The following is a 21,752-nucleotide window of genomic DNA, read 5'->3' as shown; positions in this document are numbered from 1 at the left end:
CTCAACCCAGGGGGAATTCAAGAGGACAGCTCACACTTCTGTCTTGGAGAGCTGAATCCTAAGAGCTTACAACCCCATCATGAGCTCAGTTTATACCCCCTCTCTACATGTAGTGGTAATGAAGAAACGAATTTCTCACACTTATTTCTCTAGATTATTCTTTGGAGTAGCTGAAGTGAGGGCAGAAGAACCAAGCTTAGAAACCCCAATTTTTTAATTTTTATTTTATTTTATTTATTTATTTTTAGACAGGGAGAGAAAAAGAGGAAGAGAAGCATTAAATATGTGGTTGCCTCTCACACGCCCCCTACTGGGGACCTGGCCCAGGCACTTGCCCTAACTGGGAACCCAACCCATGTGACCCTTTGATTCACAGAGGGGCACTCAATCCACTGAGCCACACCAGCCAGGGCAGAAACCCAAATTTTCTTTTGTCTTTACAGTAGTTTCAGAATTAGAAGCCCATGTTTCTACCCTCTCAAAGCTTCCATCCAACTCAACACACTAGCATGAAATATGCCTAAAAACATGTAACAGTGATCTTTCCTCTTTCTCCTCCCCCCAACCCCCCAAAATATTGTTTCCTAGTCCACTGGAAAAAAAACCCCAAAACACTTGGGTCCTAGGTTCTTACAAGATTAACCCCAGTGCTAAACGAAGGGTTTCGACATCCCAACTTCCTATTTCTGGGTATCTGTTTTAGGAACTCTCTGAATGGCAACTGGATCAGAGAGGCCTGGACTGGGAGTTTTCAACTTTATTAGGAACATTGAGGGCCAGATCAATACTAATTAACTCTTGGAGTGGCTGACACAGGGAACCTGGAGCAAAAATGAGATTCCAAAACCTCTGTAAAAGGACCCAAAGGATGATGGGAGGAACCGGTAGGCCGTATGGATTGAGGCATGTGGCTTGAGGGAGAACAAGGAAATTCTTTCATGGCCTGGGAGTAGGGACTGCTGGCAGGAAAGGGAGGGACCCCATAAAATCCACAAAGCCCTTCTGTAAGACACACTTTGCTGGAAAGTCTGACTGGAAAATGGGAGCAGGGCCAAAATTCCAGAGGCCAGAGTCCCAGGCCAGCCCACCCCACACACCGTCACCTTTTTCTAATCATGTTCCATGAACATGTATCCCATAGTAACCAAAAACCTGAGGTTGTGAAGAAGCATGCCTTTGTTTTTAACCTGTTATTTCCCCAACATAATTTGATCATGAACATTTCACAAACACCATGGATTGGGGATTTGGAAAACCTCATTTTGGCAAAGGCTAATACCAGTCCCTTCCCAGATGTGACTCTTCTCTAGGTAGCCCTCTCAATTGCTTCTATTTATTCACCTCCCCCTTCCTGTTTTGCAGCCTTTAATCATATAGGTAGGTGCCTGTGTGACTCATGTTTGAAACCAGTCTCTTAAAGCCAGGTGCAAAAGGCAGTTGTATCCAGCCTGCCCTGGAAAGGAACAAGTGCCATGTGACAGAGAAATAGGTACTGCCTTTCCTTGCTCTGGGACCCTACCCTGATGGATCTTCCAGATATGGCTGTGAGGAGGATGCTATGATTTAGCAGTTTGCCTTTTCTTCAGCTACAGTCCTAAACAGGCTCTGGGAAGAGCATCATTCACAATGCTCACTGTTACAAAGGACAGCTATGGTTCCAACCTCGAAAAAATGATCTGCCCTGGCCATGTGGCTCAGTTGGTTGGAGTGTCATCCTGTACACCAAAAGCGTGGCCAGGTTCGATTCCCGGTCAGGACATATACGTAGGATATGGGTTTCATGCCCATGGGAGACAACCAATGTTTCTCTTAAAAAAAAAAAGAAGAAAAAAAAAAGAAAAAAAAAAGAAGGCTCTGTTCCCAGAGCACTGTGCATCCACTTTCATAGTTCTTCTCAGGATACCCTCCACTGAAGCAGACAGGGCCCATCACCAACCCTGGTTTATCTAAGGAGCTAGTCAAGTTTGCTCAAATCCACAGTAATTCAGAGCAAGGACTAGCACCCTCTCATCTTCAGCCTGTATATTTTTTCAAGCACCACAGTACTTCCAGAAGACATATCCACCCTCAATTGGACCCCAGAGTAACTTATCTTGGGCCAGGGCTGGGGACCAAGAGCAAGCATGTCTTAATGTTTGCACTTCACTTGCCTTTTAAAAATTTTTTAAAAGATATTTTTAAAAAGATTTTATTTTTAGGAAGGAGGGAGGGAAACATCAAAAGGTTGCCTCGCACACCCCCAACTGGGGACCTGGCCAGCAACTCAGGCATGTGCCCCGACCAGGAATGGAACTAGCGACCTTTCAGTTCACAGGCCAGCACTCAATCCACTGAGCCACACCAGCCAGGGCATACTTCACCTGCCTTTAACCTCGAAGGAACACTTGTGTTTCCCTTCTGCTCTAAGCAATCCTAGCACCCCAACCAGTTGTTTAAGGCCTTTTTCCTCTGCATCTTGGCTATACATACTCACTCAAACCATTTGCACTGGAATAGTATTTATTTTTTTACTTGGCAAAAAGTCAAGTGCTACATTTTTGAAAACAAAAACTCAAATGCACTACCCATCACAGAAGAGGATCTGGCAACAGTATAAAACAAAACATCCTACTTAAGATTTTTTTTAATATACAAGTTGGTTTAAAATGATAGAAGTTCTGTGAGAACTAAGAAATCTACCGCCTGTAGTTTAATAGAAAAAAATTAAGACAAAAGATCTACAGCATCCAGCATTTTGCTTAATTCCCTGTTTATAGCACCTATTTCTCTAGGTTAGAAGATGAGAATTCTAGAACCTGTGGTACATGTATTGTACCACCAAGATGTGGTGACTTGCTGATTTCCCTTCCCACCAGCCCCCATGATCAAGACATTCTCTTCAGTCTTCTCACTTACAGCTGGAAGAGAGGGATGCTTAGGAGAGCAATTTACAACCTGGAGTGCAGGAATAAGTATGACTTTTCCTCTCCTCAGAACTGGATGTTGACAGAAGCAGAGTATGTGCTTCTAACAGAAGAGGAATTTGTCGGTGGAAACAGATGTTATCTGCAACATGATGCATAAAAAGCAAGGAATAACTGGACATCATGGTCAGTCAGTGCTTGCAAGTTTACAAACCTCAGACTAGACAGTTCAAGGGAGGAACAAATTACTAATCACATCAATGCTTTTAACATGCACAATGCTGGTGGCTGCAGGCCACCACATCACCATCCCAGGGCTGAGCCAACAGCATGAGAGGTGGCTTCAACCCTAGTCCCACTATATTAAGAAAACAAAACGTTCCACACATGAAGCACTCACTACACACAGATAAAACCCCTGTTCACCCCACCCTCCTGGACGGAACCCAATTTAGAAAACAAAAGCAACACCCACTGCAGAGACTAGAAAAAAGGCAAAGGAAAAGTTTCTCCCCACAGCCAAGGGAACTGAGTATGTTAATCTTAGTTTACTTGAGGCCCCCCAGCTCCAGGCCCCTGAGATACCAGATCAGGTCTTGTTTGAGGGGAGAGTGAGGAAGGCTGGGGTAGGGATTCTCTACCACGTTCTACCAAGCCTTCTACAGCATCCAGAGCTGTATATGGATGGAGACTGGTGTTTTAGGGGACTGGACACTGGCTAAGTGGATGGGAAGTAGAAGTGACACATAAACAGAAGTGTTCTCACCTGGGGGATACACAGATGGAAGACAGGTAGGGGATGGATCACTTTGGAATCCTGGCACAAGAGTCCCCAGGAAGTCTGCAATCTAATTCAAAAGGTTTTCCTGGTGATTTTTCTTTCTGTTTTTACTTTCCATAATCAGTGTTATTAGACTTTAAAAAACAAGATAAAGACTAGTCCCAAAGCTGGACTCTGTGGATAAAGTTGTTTCTTTTATAAATATTTTAATTACAAGTAATCCTTACTCCAGGTAATTTCAGTAACACAAAGTACTTACAGGTACACAAGTTCACACACGCACACATGCACACACAGCCCCCAAACTTTCACAGAAAGTCTGACAGCAACCACATAATTGTAAAGGAGCCCTACCTCTTGAGAGTGAAGTAAGGGTGAGAATGACTATGTCAGCCTAAAGAAATCAGAGAGAGGAAAGTGTGTGTCACTTGAAAAAAAAAAACCAAAACCCCAAATACAAATAGGAATTAAAAACATTTGGTTGAGAAGCCAGAAAGAAAAAAACATAGTAAAATTCTGATTACCAAAAGGGAAAAAAGGTAAAAAACAAACAAAACCTTCAGATTTCTATATAGAACTTCTTTCTGTCAAGAGCCTAAACCATAGGCAAACTCTGGTGTTCCCACTAAAATATGAGGGCCTCACACAACTGGAAAAAATCAAAAGAAAAACAAGGAAACGGAGGATGGAAGTTAGTGTGAATCTCTGCATTTTGGGAGAGAGTTAGTTGTCATTAACTCCAGAGCCCAGCATAGTTTCCATGGAGCCCTGAAGGTAGGGGACCTCCTGCCACGAAGAGTTTTGTTCCGGATGAGTCGTAGCAGTGGGTGTAAACAGCATTGGGGAAGAAATCAATGTCCGAAAAGTAATTCCTCCAGGTTTCATCATGATTCTATGGAAAGAGAGAGAGAGACTGTTAGTACCTTTAGGCCTTGGTTGACAAGAAAGGGGGAAGGAAGGGACAGGAATACTTTCTGGTCTTTTTAAGAGAAGAGGGTCTTGTACCTATAACCTGATGTCAGCAGATTGATGCTAATGTGAATAGGGGCCTCATTTTTTTGTTTTTTGTTTTATTGATTTTAGAGAAATACAGAGAGAAACAATGATTTGTTGTTTCACTTATTTATGCATTCACTGGTTGCTTCTTGTACATGCCCTGACTGGGGATTAAACCTGCAACCTTGGCACATTAGGATGACACTTTAATCAACTGACCTACCCAGCCAGGGCTAGGGGCCTCATTCCAGCAGAACATTAGGGAGCAACTAAGCAGGCTGAAGAAGTGCTATACAAACCAAAGGTCTTCTTAGGACAGCTGGAATCAAACTCTTAAATAATTCACTGGCAGCTTCAGCGGGAGGTTCCTTCTGCTTCCTGCTCTATTATTACCTGGGGTGAAACCCTAAGTTAACTAGTGTGTCTTACTGGGTCTGTTTTCCCACAGATACGCCAACACAGAAGCAAAATCAAGCGAAAGGTGCCTCTGGTCCAAGGAGTGCCTCTCACTAGTGAAAAAGTATGCAGGTAGTGGTATGTCAGTGGGAGTGGGTGGGTATACAGCAAAGACAATTTTTCTGTCACTGTCCACAAAGCATGCTGGGCAGGGGCTTACTCACCAGCCAGCCTTTGCCAGTAGTTAGTTTGAGATTCTCTCCTGCTAGTCTGGGCTTGGACCCATAACAAGCTGAGAGCCTCTCTTCCAGGAATCTCTGAGATCGGATGTCATAGAATAGCAGGGAGCCTTGCCCTGTGCCCACAGTAATGATGTGCTCATAGAAGCTCACTGACCGGATCCCTGAGAGAGAAAAGTAAAGAGCAATGAGCAGGGGGAGCATGCACTTGACAGTCTGCTAGCTGCAATTTCTCTGACACCAGGTTCACATGGTAGCCCCATGTACCTTTCCCATAGCAGGCATAACTCATGCAAAAGCCAGAGAACTCTGATGCCATAATGCCATCAATATACCTAACAGGAAGCTTCCCATAAACCTCAGAGAAAGGCCAGACACCTGTGATACCCAAGGCGGTTTTGGCCTAAGACCGTAAGGGAGCCCTGAACCTCCTTTCCTCCCCTAGACTCACTCTGGAGTCACTATTCGTAACTCTAAGCTTTTCTCCATTATAGGTTCCCAACCTATACTGAAACTGAGGGTGATATGCATATTTACAAATCATTACATTGACAAATACTTCCTTGTATTTGATCTAAAACCACTACTGAGGCACTGCAAGAGATCTTTATCTGGTATCGTGTTATAAGGGTGGCAAACAGCCTAGAACTGAAGCACCCAAAGCACTCTCTCTCACAGTATAAATTCAAAACAAGTAACCTAACCACTCTGAGTCATAGGGAAAATGCATCTGTGGGTCAAATAAGTGTATGGAATGTGAAGATGTTTCTTGGAATAACATAAAAGCTGTGGAATAACATTTGTAGCATCAGTATTTCCTTAAGAGGGATAAAACCTACTTCTGTAATAGTGACCAAAATCTCTCTAAACTGTTAATTGCAGCTATCATCCCAGCAAAGTCTATTTATTTGTTCCTTTACTATTCTCATCAAATGCATCATTCTATTCCAAAATGTGAGCATCTTAACTATAACTGAAAACAAACAAACCCAAAACACGGAGACTCTTACCACTCCCTCGTTCCCTGGAGCAAACGGACTTGATGTTGTATGATGGCTGCCGTGGATCCAAGAAGGACACATGAGCTTGGGAGCCCACAGCATATACGGACCATTCACTACCATAGGCAAGACACACATTCTCACGGCAATATGGCAATTTGGTGGAGAGGAGCTGAAAACAGAAAAAAGAGATGCATTCGTGGCATTACCAGAAAGCATAGGGCAGGGCATTTCTTGGATACCTATCTCTGGGCTTTCTCTCATATACAAGGACACAAAGTCAGAGACAAAAAGACAAGCCCCAATTAAGGAAATAACACCCTGCTCCACAACTAGGTATGTAAGAGAAAGAGAGGGTGATTGTAATAGTAAGATCTATGTACTGAATAGGACTGATTAGTGGAAACGGTTAAGCTGGAATTAAATAATCAGAAGCAGAGAGAAAGGCTAAAACCCACAGGTTGTCTCCCAGGATAACCCCAGGGCACTACAACCAAGGTCCCACTCTGTTTATCAGCCAGGAAGAGCCACCACCTTTCTCACTGCTCTTCAGTCAAAGGGACTCAATTCTAGCTACCCTCAGCCTAACTCCCCAGTTGTACGGGGGTTGTACACTACAGAGAGCACACTCGTGGGATTGGTTCAACCCAAGCAATCTCATTCTTAACCCTGGATCCTTCCCATTCTGCCAATTCTCAGTGGGTGCCTACTGCATGTAAGGCACCAAGCAAGTGGAGTTCAAAGGCTACCGTGATATAAAGAAATAATTCCTGACGCTCTGATAACTCTTCAGAGTTTATCACAGAACTAACAAGTAGCAAAGGTCTCTAGGATGAGAGGACAAATGATCTACAGATAGCCTTCATTTTATGCAAAAGTTGCTTATAAATATTATATATTAAATCCATATTCTCATTGCAGTTATTATTTCAGAGATGATTAATCTTACTTTAATTGATCTTCAGTTGCCAGTGGTTTCTAACATTCAGGTTTTCCTGCACTCACAACATGGCAGAGTCAACAATCTATAAGCAAATGTTTAAATGCATTGTGTATTGAAGGACTGCTTATTAAAGGAGCCTCTTAGCAAGCCCTTGCAATGGGAAAGGAGTGCCCCCTCTGATCTCTTTTAAAGCCTTTAAAAATATTTTTTTTTATTTTTGAGAGTACATTTATTAAAGCTGGGGACAATGAAACAGGAAGGGCTTAGGATAGAAGAAGCAACAGGAGCAAGCCTAGCCAGGGTTGCTTTGGCTGTCTAGAAACATTACGGGAAAGAAGTGAGCCAAGGCAAGGCTGCTGTCAGCTCAATGGAAGTCAGAGAAAAGGGGGCCTTGGAGATTAGCCCAGGATGGGATGCTGCTGCCCATTGCTCCCCTGGCTGCAAGTCTCATGGGGACTCTTAAGAGTAGAGAAGAAAGAAAATTCACTTGAAAAGATTTTGAGTGGGTGTGTCCCAAGGAGGGCACAACTCTTTTAAAGACTTGGAGTTTTTTTGCCGTGGCTGGTGTGGCTCAGTGGACTGAGTGCCAACCTGTGAACCAAAGGGCTGCTGGTTCAATTCCCAGTGGGAGGAGTGAAAGAGGCAACCACACATTGATGTTTCTCTTCCTCTTTCTCCCTCCGTTTTTCCCCTCTCTCTAAAAATAAATAAAATATTTAAAAAAAGTTAAAGACAAAAAAAATTTTTTTTAAAGAAAGATTTATTTATTTTCAGAGAGGGAGGAGGGAAAGAGAAGAGAGGGAGGGAAACATCCATGTGGGAGAGAAACATTAATCGGTTGCCTCTCACACGTCCCCAACTGGAGACCTGGCCCATAACCCAGGCACGTGTCCTGACAGGGAGTCAGACTGGTGACCTTTCAGTTCACAGGACAATACTCAATCCACTGAGCCACACCAGCCAGGGCAAGACTTTTAAATAAAAATGTTTGTTTATTGATGTGAGAGAGAAAAAGAGAGAGACTGATTCACTGTTCCATTTATTTATACATTCACTGGTTGCTTCTTGTATGTTCCCTGAGGACTGAACCCACAACCTTGGCATAGCAGGACTATGCTCTAAGTTAGCTACCTGGCTAGGGCTAAAAAAAATTTTTTTTAAAAGATACTATTTATTTATTTTTTTAGAGAGAGGAGAACGGAGGGAGAGAAACATCAATGTGCAAGAGAAACCTCAATCAGTTGGCTCTCAGATGCCCTCAACTGGACCTGGCCCACAACCCAAGCATGTGCCCTGACTGGGAATCGAACTGGTGACCTTTCAGTTTGCAGGCCGGCATGCAATCCACTGAGCCACACCAGCCAGGGCAGAGCTGAAGACCTTTAAGACAGGTATGCCAGACTCAGGATTTCACGCATCATGGAGTCACATGCCCAGACCCTTGCAGCACTGATGCTTTAGACAAAAAGGAAAAGGCTCAGGGACAAGTAACATACTTTAACCATAAGGTGAATTTTTAAGTAAAACTACTAAGTTACATTTATCACACCTTAGACAGTGTATTTTCAGCCTTCCAGAGATGAAAGTAGCCATCCAGAGACACTGCTCCCAGTTCCTACAAGAGCAATGAAAAACAGGTTATATTCCAATTTGTAGCAACTAATATACAACAGTAAGCAGGGGAAAACCTTGAAGTTCAGGTTCTCCCATTCTTCATTCCTAACCCATGATGATTCCAGCAGGGGTGCCAGAGAGCATCATCTCATTATCAAATCAACCTTATGGAATGCAGCTGGACAGCTTATTAAATTGATACTGCTTCTTGAGAGAATCCAAGAAGGTCAGTTTCTAACAATGACATAGATACCCATGGTTCAAAAAGCCCTTACTATGCAATCATTCCCATGACATCCTCATTGAAAGAACAAAGTACACTTAAAAAAAAAAAAAGAAAAAAAAAGGCTCTGTTCCCAGACGAAGCATAATTTTGTAAGTCTCAGTGTAATAGCTTCTATAAGGGGGGGGGGGGGGGGGGTCTAAGTTAGGAGAGGTAAGTCTACCCCTAAGCCATAAACATCGAAGGGAGATTAAAGGCAAAGGGAACTACCCTTCAAATTGTGGCCTGATTCAGATTTGGAAGAAGCCTTTTTCATCTTTTGACTCTGGGTCTCCATCTCAACACTACTTAATACCCCAGTTGCAGAAGATCTAACTCAATGATTAGATAAGATCTGGCGGCCGTGTTGAGTAAAGACAGTGAAAAATAAAAATAAACTGAATACCAGAGAAAATAAGTGATTGCTTTCAGAGACATATATGAAAATAACAACCAAAATAGAGCTCCTGCAAAGCCATATGCAAATAAGAGACGGTCAGATCAGAATGGTCCTGGGGAGGCTATGAAAGGCTGGCTCACAAATATGGGCCATCCAGAGAAATACGGCAGAGCTCTATACAAAGGATGGGTTTTTTTAACTTGTTATAATTTATTATCAACATCCCTTAGTCTTCCAGAGGTACTCTGTGGGCTCAGAACCGAGCTATGCAGCAAGCACTGACTTAGGGTAGGAGAAGGGAAGTGCCTCTTCTAAGACATAAGCCAATAAGTTGTAACCAGAATAATAGGCTTCAGGGAACCTAAAGCTTTGGTAAACTCATACCTTGTTCTTGTTGTTGAAGGCCAGAGCACGGACCTTGCAGTTGTCAGGGTTTGTGTCTTCCTTGGGGATGTCCTTTAAGGCCTTGTGAGTGATGTGAGCATACACAGGGACCTGTGACACATTGTGCCTTGAATCACTCCTGGTCAACACATCGTCTGTCACCTCCCAAAGTCCCATAGAACCATCACGTGAGCCTGCAGGTCAAGGAGACCACAAATGTCAGACATACCCAACTCTCCATAGGACAGTCCCACAGAAGCTAAAGTAGGCTTTTTCAGTCTAGCTCTTTGTGCATCATCCTCATATATGCTGAAGCTTGGTCAGGTGGCCCACCCCAAAACAAAGAGATGTATGCATTTTAATAGCTACACCAAGGAGATGATTCAACTAAGGTGTAGGAGTTAAAATATAACCTTTAAAACCTGGCTGGGTGTCTCAGTTGGTTGGAGCGTCATCTCATACACCAAAAGTTTGTGGGTTCAATACCCAGTCTGGGCACATACCAAGGTCACAGGTTTGATCCCCAGTAAGGATGTATACAGGAGGCAACTGATTGATGTTTCTCTTTCCCTTCCTGTCTTTAAAATCAATAAAAATGTATCCTCCAGTGAAGAAAAAAAGTGTATATATATATATATATATATATATATATATATATATATATATATTTATTTTACTTATTTACTTTTAGAGAGGGGAAGGGAGAAAGAGAGGGAAAGAAACATCATTGTATATCAACTGGCTGCCCCCAACTGAGGACCTGGCTTGCAACTTAGGCATATACGCTGACTGGAATCAAACGAGGGACATTTCAATTCTCAGGCCAGTGCTCAACCCACTGAGCCATACCAGTCAGGGCTATATATATCTTTTAAGCGTAACATGGTTGGTGCAATTTTTCAAAGAGTTTGATAAAGCTCAGTAATTTTCCAAGCCAGATCCTTAGGTCACTTGGGCATGCACACGCAGGTGATTTCTACTGGGCAGTAGGGTTTGTGAATCTTCACTTTACATCAGTTGGTACTTAACCTTTTCTGAGTCTTGTAGCCCTTTGAGAGACTTAGGAATTTCTCTAGAAAAACACACATACAAAAAATACCACATTGTACATTTACTTTCAAGGAGATTCGTGGACTTATTGAAGGCTTTCCATGGACCCAGAGGGGCTACAATTCTTTTATTAAGAATGACTATTCTACATAAAACTAAATGCTTAAGAAGATTGTTTTTCTTAGCAAACAACAATGAAGCACTTTGCTCTGTCGTAAGACCCATATACAAAGATGTTTATTCAAGACAATCTGTATGTCCAATATAGCTATAGTATAGTTGTAAAACAGAATATCAAGAACCACTAAAAAAAACCAGGGTTTTAAAATTCCTTTCCAGTAAAGTTATGTGCCAACTCTCCTTTGCCCTTTCTACATTTAAATCTCCTAAATGCTTTAATAAGAATTATCTAACATGGCAGAAATATCCAATTTGTGTGAATCAAGAGGACTGTGGGTAGGGATTCAAAGCAGAGGATTCATCATGTATGAAATCTAGAAAAGGCCAGAGAGAGGGCACATCTGGAGAACTACAAAGGGCTTATTGTGAAAATTTTAAAAATAAGACTGTACAAATTTTTTGAAAAACTTCAAGCATCCTAAAATGATTTTTACAATTTGTATACTTATAGCTATATTCTATCATTTTATTTATACTTGATGTATCATACATCTATCCATATATCCATTCCTCCATATGATCCCATTTTAACCAACTAAAAAAATACGTACTAAAAAAAAAGACTAGCAAGATATATTTCAAAATGTTAACAGTGATTACCTCTAGGTAGACATATTGTGGGTAATTCATATTTCCTTTTTTATTTATCTGTATTTAAAAATTTGTCCTGGCTGAGTAGCTCAGTTGGTCAGAGCCTCATCCCGTACACCAAAAGGTGGCAGGTTCAGTTCCCAGTCAGGGCATGTACCTGGACTGTAAGTTCAATCCCCACTCGGGGCATGTATGGGAATCTCTCTCTTCCTGTCTCTCTAAAATCAATAAATATATCCTCAGGTGAGGATTAAAAAAATTTCTTATGTGTATTACTTTTACAATAAGAAAAAAATTAAAGAATTTTGTAGCAACATGAAGATTAAGTTCGAGGAGACAAAACTAAAAGCAGAAAGAAAATACAGAAGGTATGTCCAGAAAGTATCCAGCCATGTACTATGAAAGACACTTATTGAAGAAGATACAAGATATAAGAGACATTGTACACAGGACAAGGATGCCTCCATCCCCTTCAAAGTAGGCACCTTCCCAATCAAAAAACACAGTTAACATGGTCTTGATCTTGCTATGACTTTGCTGTGCCTTCAGACGTGGGGAACCAGGCCACTTCCAATGGGATGACTAGGCCTCTGTTTCCGGACCATAGCTGTAGACCCACAATTCATCTCCAGTTATGCCCTTCTTGAGGAAATCTGGTTCACTGGTTTCAGTCTGAATGAAGTCATTAGCAACTGCAGCACAACGTTCCTTTTGCTCTGGCAGCAGAAGCCACAGAACAAATTTTGTCATGACACGTTTCATGCCAAGATCCTGTGTAAAAATCTCAGCCACAGTAGTTTTTGGAATCCCCAGATCAGCTTCTAGTTCTTGCACTGTCAGGTGCCAGTCTTTGTTGACTGCAGTCCATACAGAGTTCAACATTCTCAAGTGTTCTGCCTGTTGCAGGCCTTCCATAACATGGATCACTTTCAACAGATTCTTGACCATCTTTGAAGCACTTCTGCCACACTTTTATTTGCGCTGCACTCATTGCATCATCCTGAATCACCTGAATAGTTTCTGTGGAGTAACGTTCAAGCTTAAAGGCAAAATTTAATGCAAATTCGTTGTTTTACTTGCTCATTTTGAATGAGATGGCCACACTCAATGGCATCTACCTCCCCCACTGACTAGTACAGTGAAGTTGTCATTGTTTACACTACACCTTCCAGTTCTTTCTCCTTGGCTGCCAGGTTACGGAGATGTCACACAAACCATTTTCGTTATAATAACAATGGCGGGACTTTTTCCAGACAGACTTTGTATAAGGCTACTTGGGTAACTCCAGATGTATGAGCACTCAAGAAACTGGTGGATACAGAGATATTTTAGAAAACAGTATCGACATGGCTTGGTACTCTAAGGAGACTAACGAGCCTAAGACAAGTCTTAGTTCTCTGTCTGTGCAGCTGGGTGAAAGGAGGGAGCACTCACCGATACATGTTAATATGGTGGAGGGGAGTCTTGAAAAGGCGACGGTAAGTTTAAATATACAGATTTTAAGGTGGAATATTCAGGGATTGATGCTCATCATCAAGCCTGAACATTAGCACTGGTTTATAAGTACTGAGCATTTTCAATATGGTAGCCACTATGCGTTGTCTCACTGAACCTTCTCAGTGACCCTCTAAAGTATATATTATTATCCATGTAAATGAGGAAACACAAATCTGTCTCAAAAAGTTTAAGTAACTTCCTCAAAATCATGGTGCCAATAAGTGGTAGGACCAGGATTCAAATTCAGGACTCTAATATCAGAGGCAGTGTGCTTAAGACCTGCTGTTACAGTTTGGGAAACATACATTTGGGAGTTACCAGCTTGAAAACCTAGGACACTGGCAGGATATCTGACAGAAGAGATGGGAAGATTCCAGCAAAGACCAGTCCTGGCTTCCAACAACCAAATTTAGTGCAGGTTACTGACATGCAAACAGTGTCTTTAGGGGTGACGTGACAGCCTCTACCCTCTCATTCCTTGGGGAAACAAATTAAAGGGAATCTGAAAACTTCTCAACCACTGCTTAGTATATGCTCGTTCATTAGATTCATTTTTCTTCCTGGATGCTTTCTACTACTGCCTTGCAAAGAATCCAAAGAAGAGCCCTGGCTAGTGTGGCTCAGTGGACTGAGCATCTGCCTGCGAACGAAGGGGTCGCTGGTTTGATTCCCAGTCAGAACACATGCTGCGTTATGGTCCAGGTGCCCAGCTGGGGACAAGTGAGGGACAATCAACTGATGTTTCCTTTCCTCCCTCCCTTCCCCCCTCTCTATAATAAATAAAATCTTTAAAAAAAAAAAAAAGGTACAAGGAAGAAATATCTAGGTTCCCCTAGCTTTATTAGTAACAGCTCTAAGTATGGGCTTTGAAGTCAGACCTGGAATCAGATCCTGACTCTATCTCTCACAATTGGCCTTGGCAAGTTATAGTAATAACCTGTCAGAATCTAAATTTTCTTATTTGTGAAATAAGGCTAATAATGCAAACCCTGTGGTACTTTTCAGAGGATTATATAAGATAACATATGTAAAGTGCTTATTTTAGCAGTAAAATTATTTTTATTTGGGAATCTGGAATGGGGGGTTCTATTTTTACATATGAGTACCCAGTAAAAATGGTTTGCACTCTGAGCCTACCTCCTAGGCTATTGTGGGTATCCAGAAAGCATCTGTGTATCTCTAGGTTATTTTCTCTACAATCATTTCTATATATTTTTTTCTGACTATTCTACCACTGGGGAAAAAAATAGTGTACAGCTTCTTTTATCAGTAAGAAACTTAATGTTATATACTTAGTTGTACAGATGATAATTTCTCTTAATACTTTATAAAGCAATCAAAACTTTCAAACATGTTAACAACCATTATTTTAATGCCCACAAAGATGTTAGGCTAATAAGTCATCTCATATGTTTTTTGGAACAAAGCAGAGTATGAATAGTAAGTGAAGTATGGCAGTACCTCCATTTTCTAGATCAGGAATACACAGGGGAAATGACTTATTCAAAGTCACCCGGTAAATCAGAGAAAGACAATATTACAAACAAGATCTCCTCACCCCTGGTTGTCTGTTTACTGGGCTATTTTCATGCACATTACTATCCCCTTTGAATTCCTAGCTTCCCTCCCTCCCCGCCACACCAAACCTCCCTACAAAAAGGCAATTTTACCAGATACAGCCATAGTGTCATTGATCCATGCAATGGAAAAGATCCAGTCCTTGTGCCCATCCTAGGAGAGGAAAGAGTGACAGATACAGAAAGGGGGGAAAAAAAAGGAAATTAGTAAAATAAGGATTACAATGCACACTCTTGAAAAGCACACAAGTCTGGCTGAAACTATCTTTGTAAAAATTACAATGCCGATCTCTGGTGATTTCAACACATAGGGCATGATCCCACAATCTTTAACTTCTGTCTTAAGGAGCTTAAAGCTGGAATGAAACTGGCATTCCTGTGGAAAATAAGCATGTGTGGTAGACATACATCACTGGCTTCTATCTCTAGATGTCTTATTTGGGGCTTCTACATACAATCACCCTCCTTTAATCCCTCCAACCTTGTCATATGCTCTCCCTTGCTTCCTGGAATAACAGCTATAACTGACCTCTTTGCTGTTCCTTCTGTCTAGAACTCTCTTCTTCGAGACATCAACATTGTTTGCACCCTCATTTCCTTTAAGTCTCCTTGCTCAAATGTCATTCCTATCAGTGAAGCTATCTTCTGAAATAGCATTCTCCACATACTTTCTATTGCTTTAGCCTGCCTTTTCTCTTCTCCTTGGCACTTACCAACTCTGACATACTGCTGGTTATTTATTTATTGGTTTATATATTGTCTCCCTTCACTAGAATGCAGGCTTCAAGAGGATAGAGGCTTTGTCTGTTTTATCCACTGCTGGGCTCCAAGTGTCTAAAATAATGCCTGGACACAGAAGGCTCAATAAATAGTTACTGAGTAAGTGATTTAATAAACTTTGCTCTCTGACTATGGGTAGTAGGAAAAACCAGACTTAAACACTAACCAACTGCTGGCCCCTGAGATGAGCTGCTTGCCCCTTCATCAAACAAATACTCTCTGCCAATGTACCTGATATTCCCTATGGGGATACCAGTCCCCATTTCTGAAATCTCTACCCCCACACCTCACCCCATACTCCTAGAGTCAGCAGAAATCTAGAGGAAACTATCCCTTCCCAGAGGGGTGGTGGGTAGAGGGTCCAGGTGACCTACCCAGTTCTACTGAAAAACAAGGGTATCACTAACTACAATTACTGGAGAAACTTACATCTCCTACACACACAGGATCCAGTGTAGGCAGCCGGTAGATGGCAAGACTGTTGGGGTTGTCTCCACCAGTGGCTAACAGTGTTCTAGAAGGATTCAGCTCAATAGCATGGATACCACAGCCCTGCTGGGTTATACCTCCAGGCTCCCGGTCCTTCAGAATGGGAATCTTGGTTATCTGGCTTGTCTGAACATCCACTACAAAGAGCTGTAAGAGAAAAGAGACATGAACTAAATACTTTGTCTTCAATGTGGCTGACTCTGAGTACAAACATCCATTCACTTTATTAACCATCAAACATTTAATTAATAATGCCTACTATGTGCTAGATACTGGAAATTATTAAAGGCATGGGCAGGGCAACTAGTCAAGTGAAACGTGAAAATAAGAAAATATAACAGAGATTAGTATAATATGCTACATGAACACAGATTAGAATGCAGTAAATTTTGCTTGGGATTCAAAGGACAGCTTCAAAGATGACTTGCATTAGACTATGGACCTGAATAAACTAACTAAAGGTTTTCTGCCAGTTTGGGCATATTTTAGATATCAAATTCTTATCTATACATGCATAGAAACTTACGAACAGAACACGATTCCTAGAACAAATCACAACCACTATTAAACGTACCTATAAATGTTACTACATTTGCTGGAATGACCTGAGACACATGACAAGGTAAGAGCGATATCTCACTGCTTATCTCTATCGCACACACGCCATTCTGTTCTATGCCTCCATGCCTTTGCTCATGTTGCTGCTTCTGCCTGAAATGCTCTTCTCCACTCCTTTACCAATCTAACCTCTTTCACTCTCCAAGATCCAACTCAGAGAAATGTTTTACGGAGAAGGTCAGTCTCAGAGAAAGGGCATTTCAGAGACTACTATTCAACACTGTATGTGATTTAATGACTCACTCCTTTATTCAGCACCAACTAAATGCCAAGTACTATTCTAGGTGCTAGGAATGTAACTATGAATAAGAAAGAAATAATCCCTGCCCTCATATACCTTAATAGTTTAGGAAGTTGATTTAATATCTTATCAGCAATTCTTGTGGCAAAGCCAAATCATGTCAAATCTTGGTATAAAGTAACCCACTGCTTGCACAGAAGATTTGTGAAAGGAGAAACTGGATAAGCCTTAAACTTCAATATAAAAAGAAGCCCTGGCCAGCATGGCTCAGGTGGTCAGAGCATTGTCCTGTAAACCAAAGGGTCATAAGTTTGAGTCCCCATCAGGGCACATGCCTAGGCTGCAGGTTCGGTCCCTGGTCGGGACTCAAATGTGAGGCGACTGGTTGATGTTTCTCTCTCACGTAAGTGTTTCTCTCCCTCTTTCTCCCTTCTCCTCTCTCTAACATCAATGAACATATCCTCAGGTGAGGATGAAAAAAAGTTCAAAATATATATATATATTTTCCTATATATATATATATATATAGGAAAGCGGGAAGAGCTGGAACAAGAGTGCCAGGCAGAGAGGACTGAGGACAAATTTTTACAAAGGAGGTGGGGGGGAACAACCACCCCCATTCTGTAATGTAAGCCCTTAAGGTAAAACCCCTACCTGACCTGCACCATTGCTGATGTGTCCTACAGGCATTTTAAACTAAATGTGTCCAAAGGAAACCATCTTCCTCCCCCCCAAATTGCTCATTTCATCTAATGCCACAATCCACCCAGTCACCCAAGCCTGGAATTTATCCTAGACTTCTTTTTCTCCTTCATTCTATCACCCAATCCAGTCGTGCCAACTCTTTCTCCTAAATATTCTTACAGTTGGCTCCTCTTCTCCATTCTCACTCTCCTCTCCTCTGGACAACTGCAAATAGTCTCTGTGCTTCCAGACAAGGCCACCATCAAATCTCTTCTCCACACTATCAGTCATCTTCATAAAAATGGGAATCCTCCCATGTCAACTAAAAAAAAAATCCAATGCTTCCCCTTTACCTAAATCCAAGCTCCTTAGCATGGCATCAAAATTCTCATCAATCTTGCCCTGGCCGGGTGGCTCACTTGGTTGGAGCATCGTCCCATACACCAAAAAAGGTCTGAGAGTCCGATTCCCGGTCAGGGCACATACCTAGGTCGCAGGTTCCATTCCTAGTTGGGGTGCGTACAGGAGGCAACCAATCAATGTTTCTCTCTTACATGAATGTTTCCCTCCCTCTCGCTAAAAAAAAAAAAAAAAAAATCACTAAGGATATCCTCAAGTAAGAACTGGAAAAAAAAGATTCTCCTCAATCTGACCCCTCCCTATCTCTCTAACTTCCCATTCTGCCATGGACCTTATCCTCTAGAAATAACTGCTCGTTAATTATTATTCATACAAAAATCTTTAATGAAATATATTTATTTTGTTTCATGCTCACACTGTTCACAGTGCCAGATATGTTTTCTTCTACTTTTTTCTTTACCTGGCCAACATGTATTTATCTGTTGTGATTCAGGTCAGACTTAAACGTTCACGCTCGTTAAGGTCCTCTCTCTTGTAGGTTCCCAGGATAGTCCTCTACCCAAAACTTAGTCTGTATCATACTGATTTAATATCTAGTCTCTCTTCTCTATTAAGCTAATAAGGCCCTCCCAATTCTAAAAGCAGGGGATTTATCTACTGTATTTTGACATATATAATAGATACTTTTTTGCCCAAATTTTTGAGGGAAAAATAAAGGTGCTCATTATACATGGGTAGTACTAATTCTGTATCTATAAAAGTTTTTAATTCTTTTATTTATGCATATGCCTTAAAAGTGTAACTCTAGCCCTGGCTGCTGTGCCTCCGTGGATTGAGTACTGGTCTGCAAACCAAAGGGTCACTGGTTTGATTCCCAGTCAAGGCACATGCCTGGGATGCAGACCACATCCCTAGCAGGGGGCACAGGGGAGGCAACCACACATTGATGTTTCTCTCCCTTTCTCCCTATCCTCCCTTCCCTCTAAACAAATAAATAAAATCTTTAAAAGCAAAGCGTAACTCTAGAAAACAGTAACCACAGCTATATACAAAATAATACCCTGGAATATGATAATTGGTTTTGTTTCAAAATATAATAAAAAGTTGAATTAAAGAATGAAAACTGAAGATCTTTTTCCTGAAACTTTGGGCCCAAAACATGGGTGTACATTATACACCGCAAAATATGGTATTTAGGTCTAAAATCCTGCCCTGACAATGCAAAGCTACATAGTAAGCACACGCAGTAGCCACCTTTCAGGAGGTCTGTCCAGTGTTGTTAGGAAGCTCTTGAATCCCTCCACTCAGAGTGGGACCCTGTAGCTGTGATCTCCAGATCACAGCACTGTCCAGGGGTGGCCTCCTGGGTCAGGAAGAACCAGTGAAGGCTAGATTAGACTACATCATTCAAATTCTCTCAGAAATGTGGAGCTGGCTGGTGGCAGTAGATTGTCTGGGTTGCCATTCTCTACCAAAGCTGTTCCACAGAGAAAATAAAACAGAAGAGAGGAAGTATGGTCATCCTTGCTTCCTTAGTGGTTTTCCAATTCCAAGTCATTTCCTTCTGAGATCCAGAGATACTGTCTATTCCTGAGGTTTGTGAACTAGGCCTTCCAAAAAAAAAAATAAGTTTCTTACCCATTTAAATAAATATGTCTAACAAACAAATGTTTAATGAAGCAAAGTTAACTGTCCACTTACACCTTTGTGTTGTGTGGGACAACGCATCCATAACATGTTAGCTGCTAGACCAGTAATTCCCAAACTGGGAATTATAATAACCTGGAGAATCTGCACATGCATGCGCGCTCTCTCGCTCTCACTCTCTCTCTCATCTCAGGCCCTGCCATAGATCTAAATCAGAATCTGGATTTTCCTAAGATCTCCTTGTCCGCTGAAGTTTGAGAACCTCTGATGTGAAGAGAATTAGCTTTGCACACTAAGGGCAATGAGTTTGCTAGGACACAATAGTAAAGTGACCTGCAACCTGCAAAGATCTGAGCTTCTCCTGTAAAATCTGAAGGCTGGCTAAAACTTTTAAGAATTATTTTAGTCAATTCCTTTGCCACTCTCCCTTTTGCCATCCAGAAAAGGTGAGAAAGTAAGGTTTCATCTATTAACATCCAAGAAAGTCTAAAGCCCAATCTTTGCAGCTTTGGAGTTGGAAAAGATCTAGTTTTTTACTTCAAACTGGTTACCTGTTAGCTATGTGGTCTTAGGCAAGTCATTTAACCTTTTTGAATCTTGCGATCTATAAAATTTGAGTATTATTATCTATCTCATAGGGTTGCTAAGAGATAAAATAAGATATAAAGTGTCTAGCACAGGGCTTAGCTCAGAATAGGTGCTTAACAAGTAATAGCTAATAGTAATATACTATTCTCATGTTGTTTTAGTTTTGCAGGGTAAAGAAAAACTACACTGAATGAAAAATATCTGATAGAAGGGGGATGGAAAAATTGAAAACAGCTGGGTCTGTGAGGGCCTAGAAAACCAAAAGTTTACACCCAATCTCACCTCATCCTTGCATACGAATGACAAAGCACCATGTGAAGGATAGAGCCCTTTTCCTTCTTCAAGGGAAGGGGAAGTGATGTGGAGGGGTGCCACAGAATCTCTCCCCAAGCTCTCTGACAAGGGGACAAGACTTCATGCAGCTCCTGTAACATTTCCCATATTGGGGCTATTCCACATTAACCTACTGGGATCCCTGCCAGAAACTAGCTGCATGGCAAGGTAAACTTGAGGCCCAAAGGCTCCCTGCAGTTTATATTCCAGAACAGAAAGGGGAAAAGAAAGCAAAGGCCTTACAATCAGGAAGACTAGCAAGTATATCTCTACATGCATGATGACTACGTATACAGACACATGCAAATATGTGTACACAGAAAGATCAAGGTGGCTTAATAAATGGAAGGGCTCACAAAGTTTCTAAAACTCAAGTGGGTTTTGGTTGGAGTCTAATGGAGAAAGGAAAGCAAATCCATATAGGACACACAGACATCAAGATAAACTATAGAGTTGGACAGTAAAAGGCAAGTGGGCAGTCTAAGTTTACTGAAAGTTGGGGAGAGAAAAAACAACTGAAATCAAAGAGGACTCCATTCCCTATTCCAAACCGAAAGGATGGGGAAGAGCAAAACAAAGAGCCAAGATGAAGAAACACAACAGAAAATGGCCAGACAATACCCATCAAAAATTTAAAAATGTGTAAGCTATGCAATTTCAATTTTAGGAATTTATGCTAAGGAAATAATGACAGGTGAACAGTTTTAATTACAGTCAGTAATTTTAAACTAGTGAACCACCACAGGGGATTGGGTAAAGCCATATTCTTACTTCCTGAGCATTACAGCACAAATACTTAAGGACAATACGGTGGTGTATTTGCCCATTGACAAGCAAGATCTCTCTCTAGGTGCTACTTTGAGCTCCAAAAAACTTGCGTGACCAACAAGGGAAACTCCTTTTGCTGTATATCCTTTCGCTGTATTTTCAAGCCCCTACTTTACTCACTCTCTCCAGAGAAGAAGTGTAATATGTAACTGTGTTAACGCAAGAAAGATCTTTTCAAATGTTTTCATTTGTCAAGTTTCTGTTTAGTCCTTAACCACATGCATATAAAATTACTGTGCACTATAATCAGCAGAGATACAATTTTATCTCATTATATTTAATATATCAAATGCTTTGTATATTAGTCTTCATAATTATGTTAAGAAAAATTCATTTAGATACCATTGCTATAAGAGGAAGTACAAAAATT

The 21,752-nt window shown here is 41.3% G+C and overlaps 1 protein-coding gene across 3 annotated transcripts in view; it reads right to left on the bottom strand.

Moving 5' to 3' along the window:
* Positions 1–1,837: 1,837 nt before the first annotated feature.
* DCAF12 (DDB1 and CUL4 associated factor 12) overlaps positions 1,838–21,752 on the bottom strand; it is a 32,037-nt gene continuing 12,122 nt past the window's right edge. For all 3 annotated transcript variants that reach the window (XM_054582909.1, XM_054582910.1, XM_054582911.1), the window contains 7 exons: positions 16,024–16,230; positions 14,908–14,968; positions 9,920–10,113; positions 8,809–8,874; positions 6,326–6,488; positions 5,301–5,479; positions 1,838–4,576 (listed from right to left, as the gene is read on the bottom strand). In XM_054582909.1, coding sequence (XP_054438884.1) covers positions 4,418–4,576; positions 5,301–5,479; positions 6,326–6,488; positions 8,809–8,874; positions 9,920–10,113; positions 14,908–14,968; positions 16,024–16,230 — 1,029 coding nt within the window. In that variant the 3' untranslated portion in view covers positions 1,838–4,417. The remainder of the gene's footprint in view (positions 4,577–5,300; positions 5,480–6,325; positions 6,489–8,808; positions 8,875–9,919; positions 10,114–14,907; positions 14,969–16,023; positions 16,231–21,752) is intronic.

This window comes from Pteronotus mesoamericanus, unplaced genomic scaffold, assembly GCF_021234165.1.
Source record: "Pteronotus mesoamericanus isolate MK-2021 breed Mesoamerican mustached bat unplaced genomic scaffold, CSHL_Meso_final contig_73, whole genome shotgun sequence".
NCBI lineage: Eukaryota > Metazoa > Chordata > Mammalia > Chiroptera > Mormoopidae > Pteronotus > Pteronotus mesoamericanus.
This window is presented reverse-complemented; position numbering and strand designations above follow the sequence as displayed.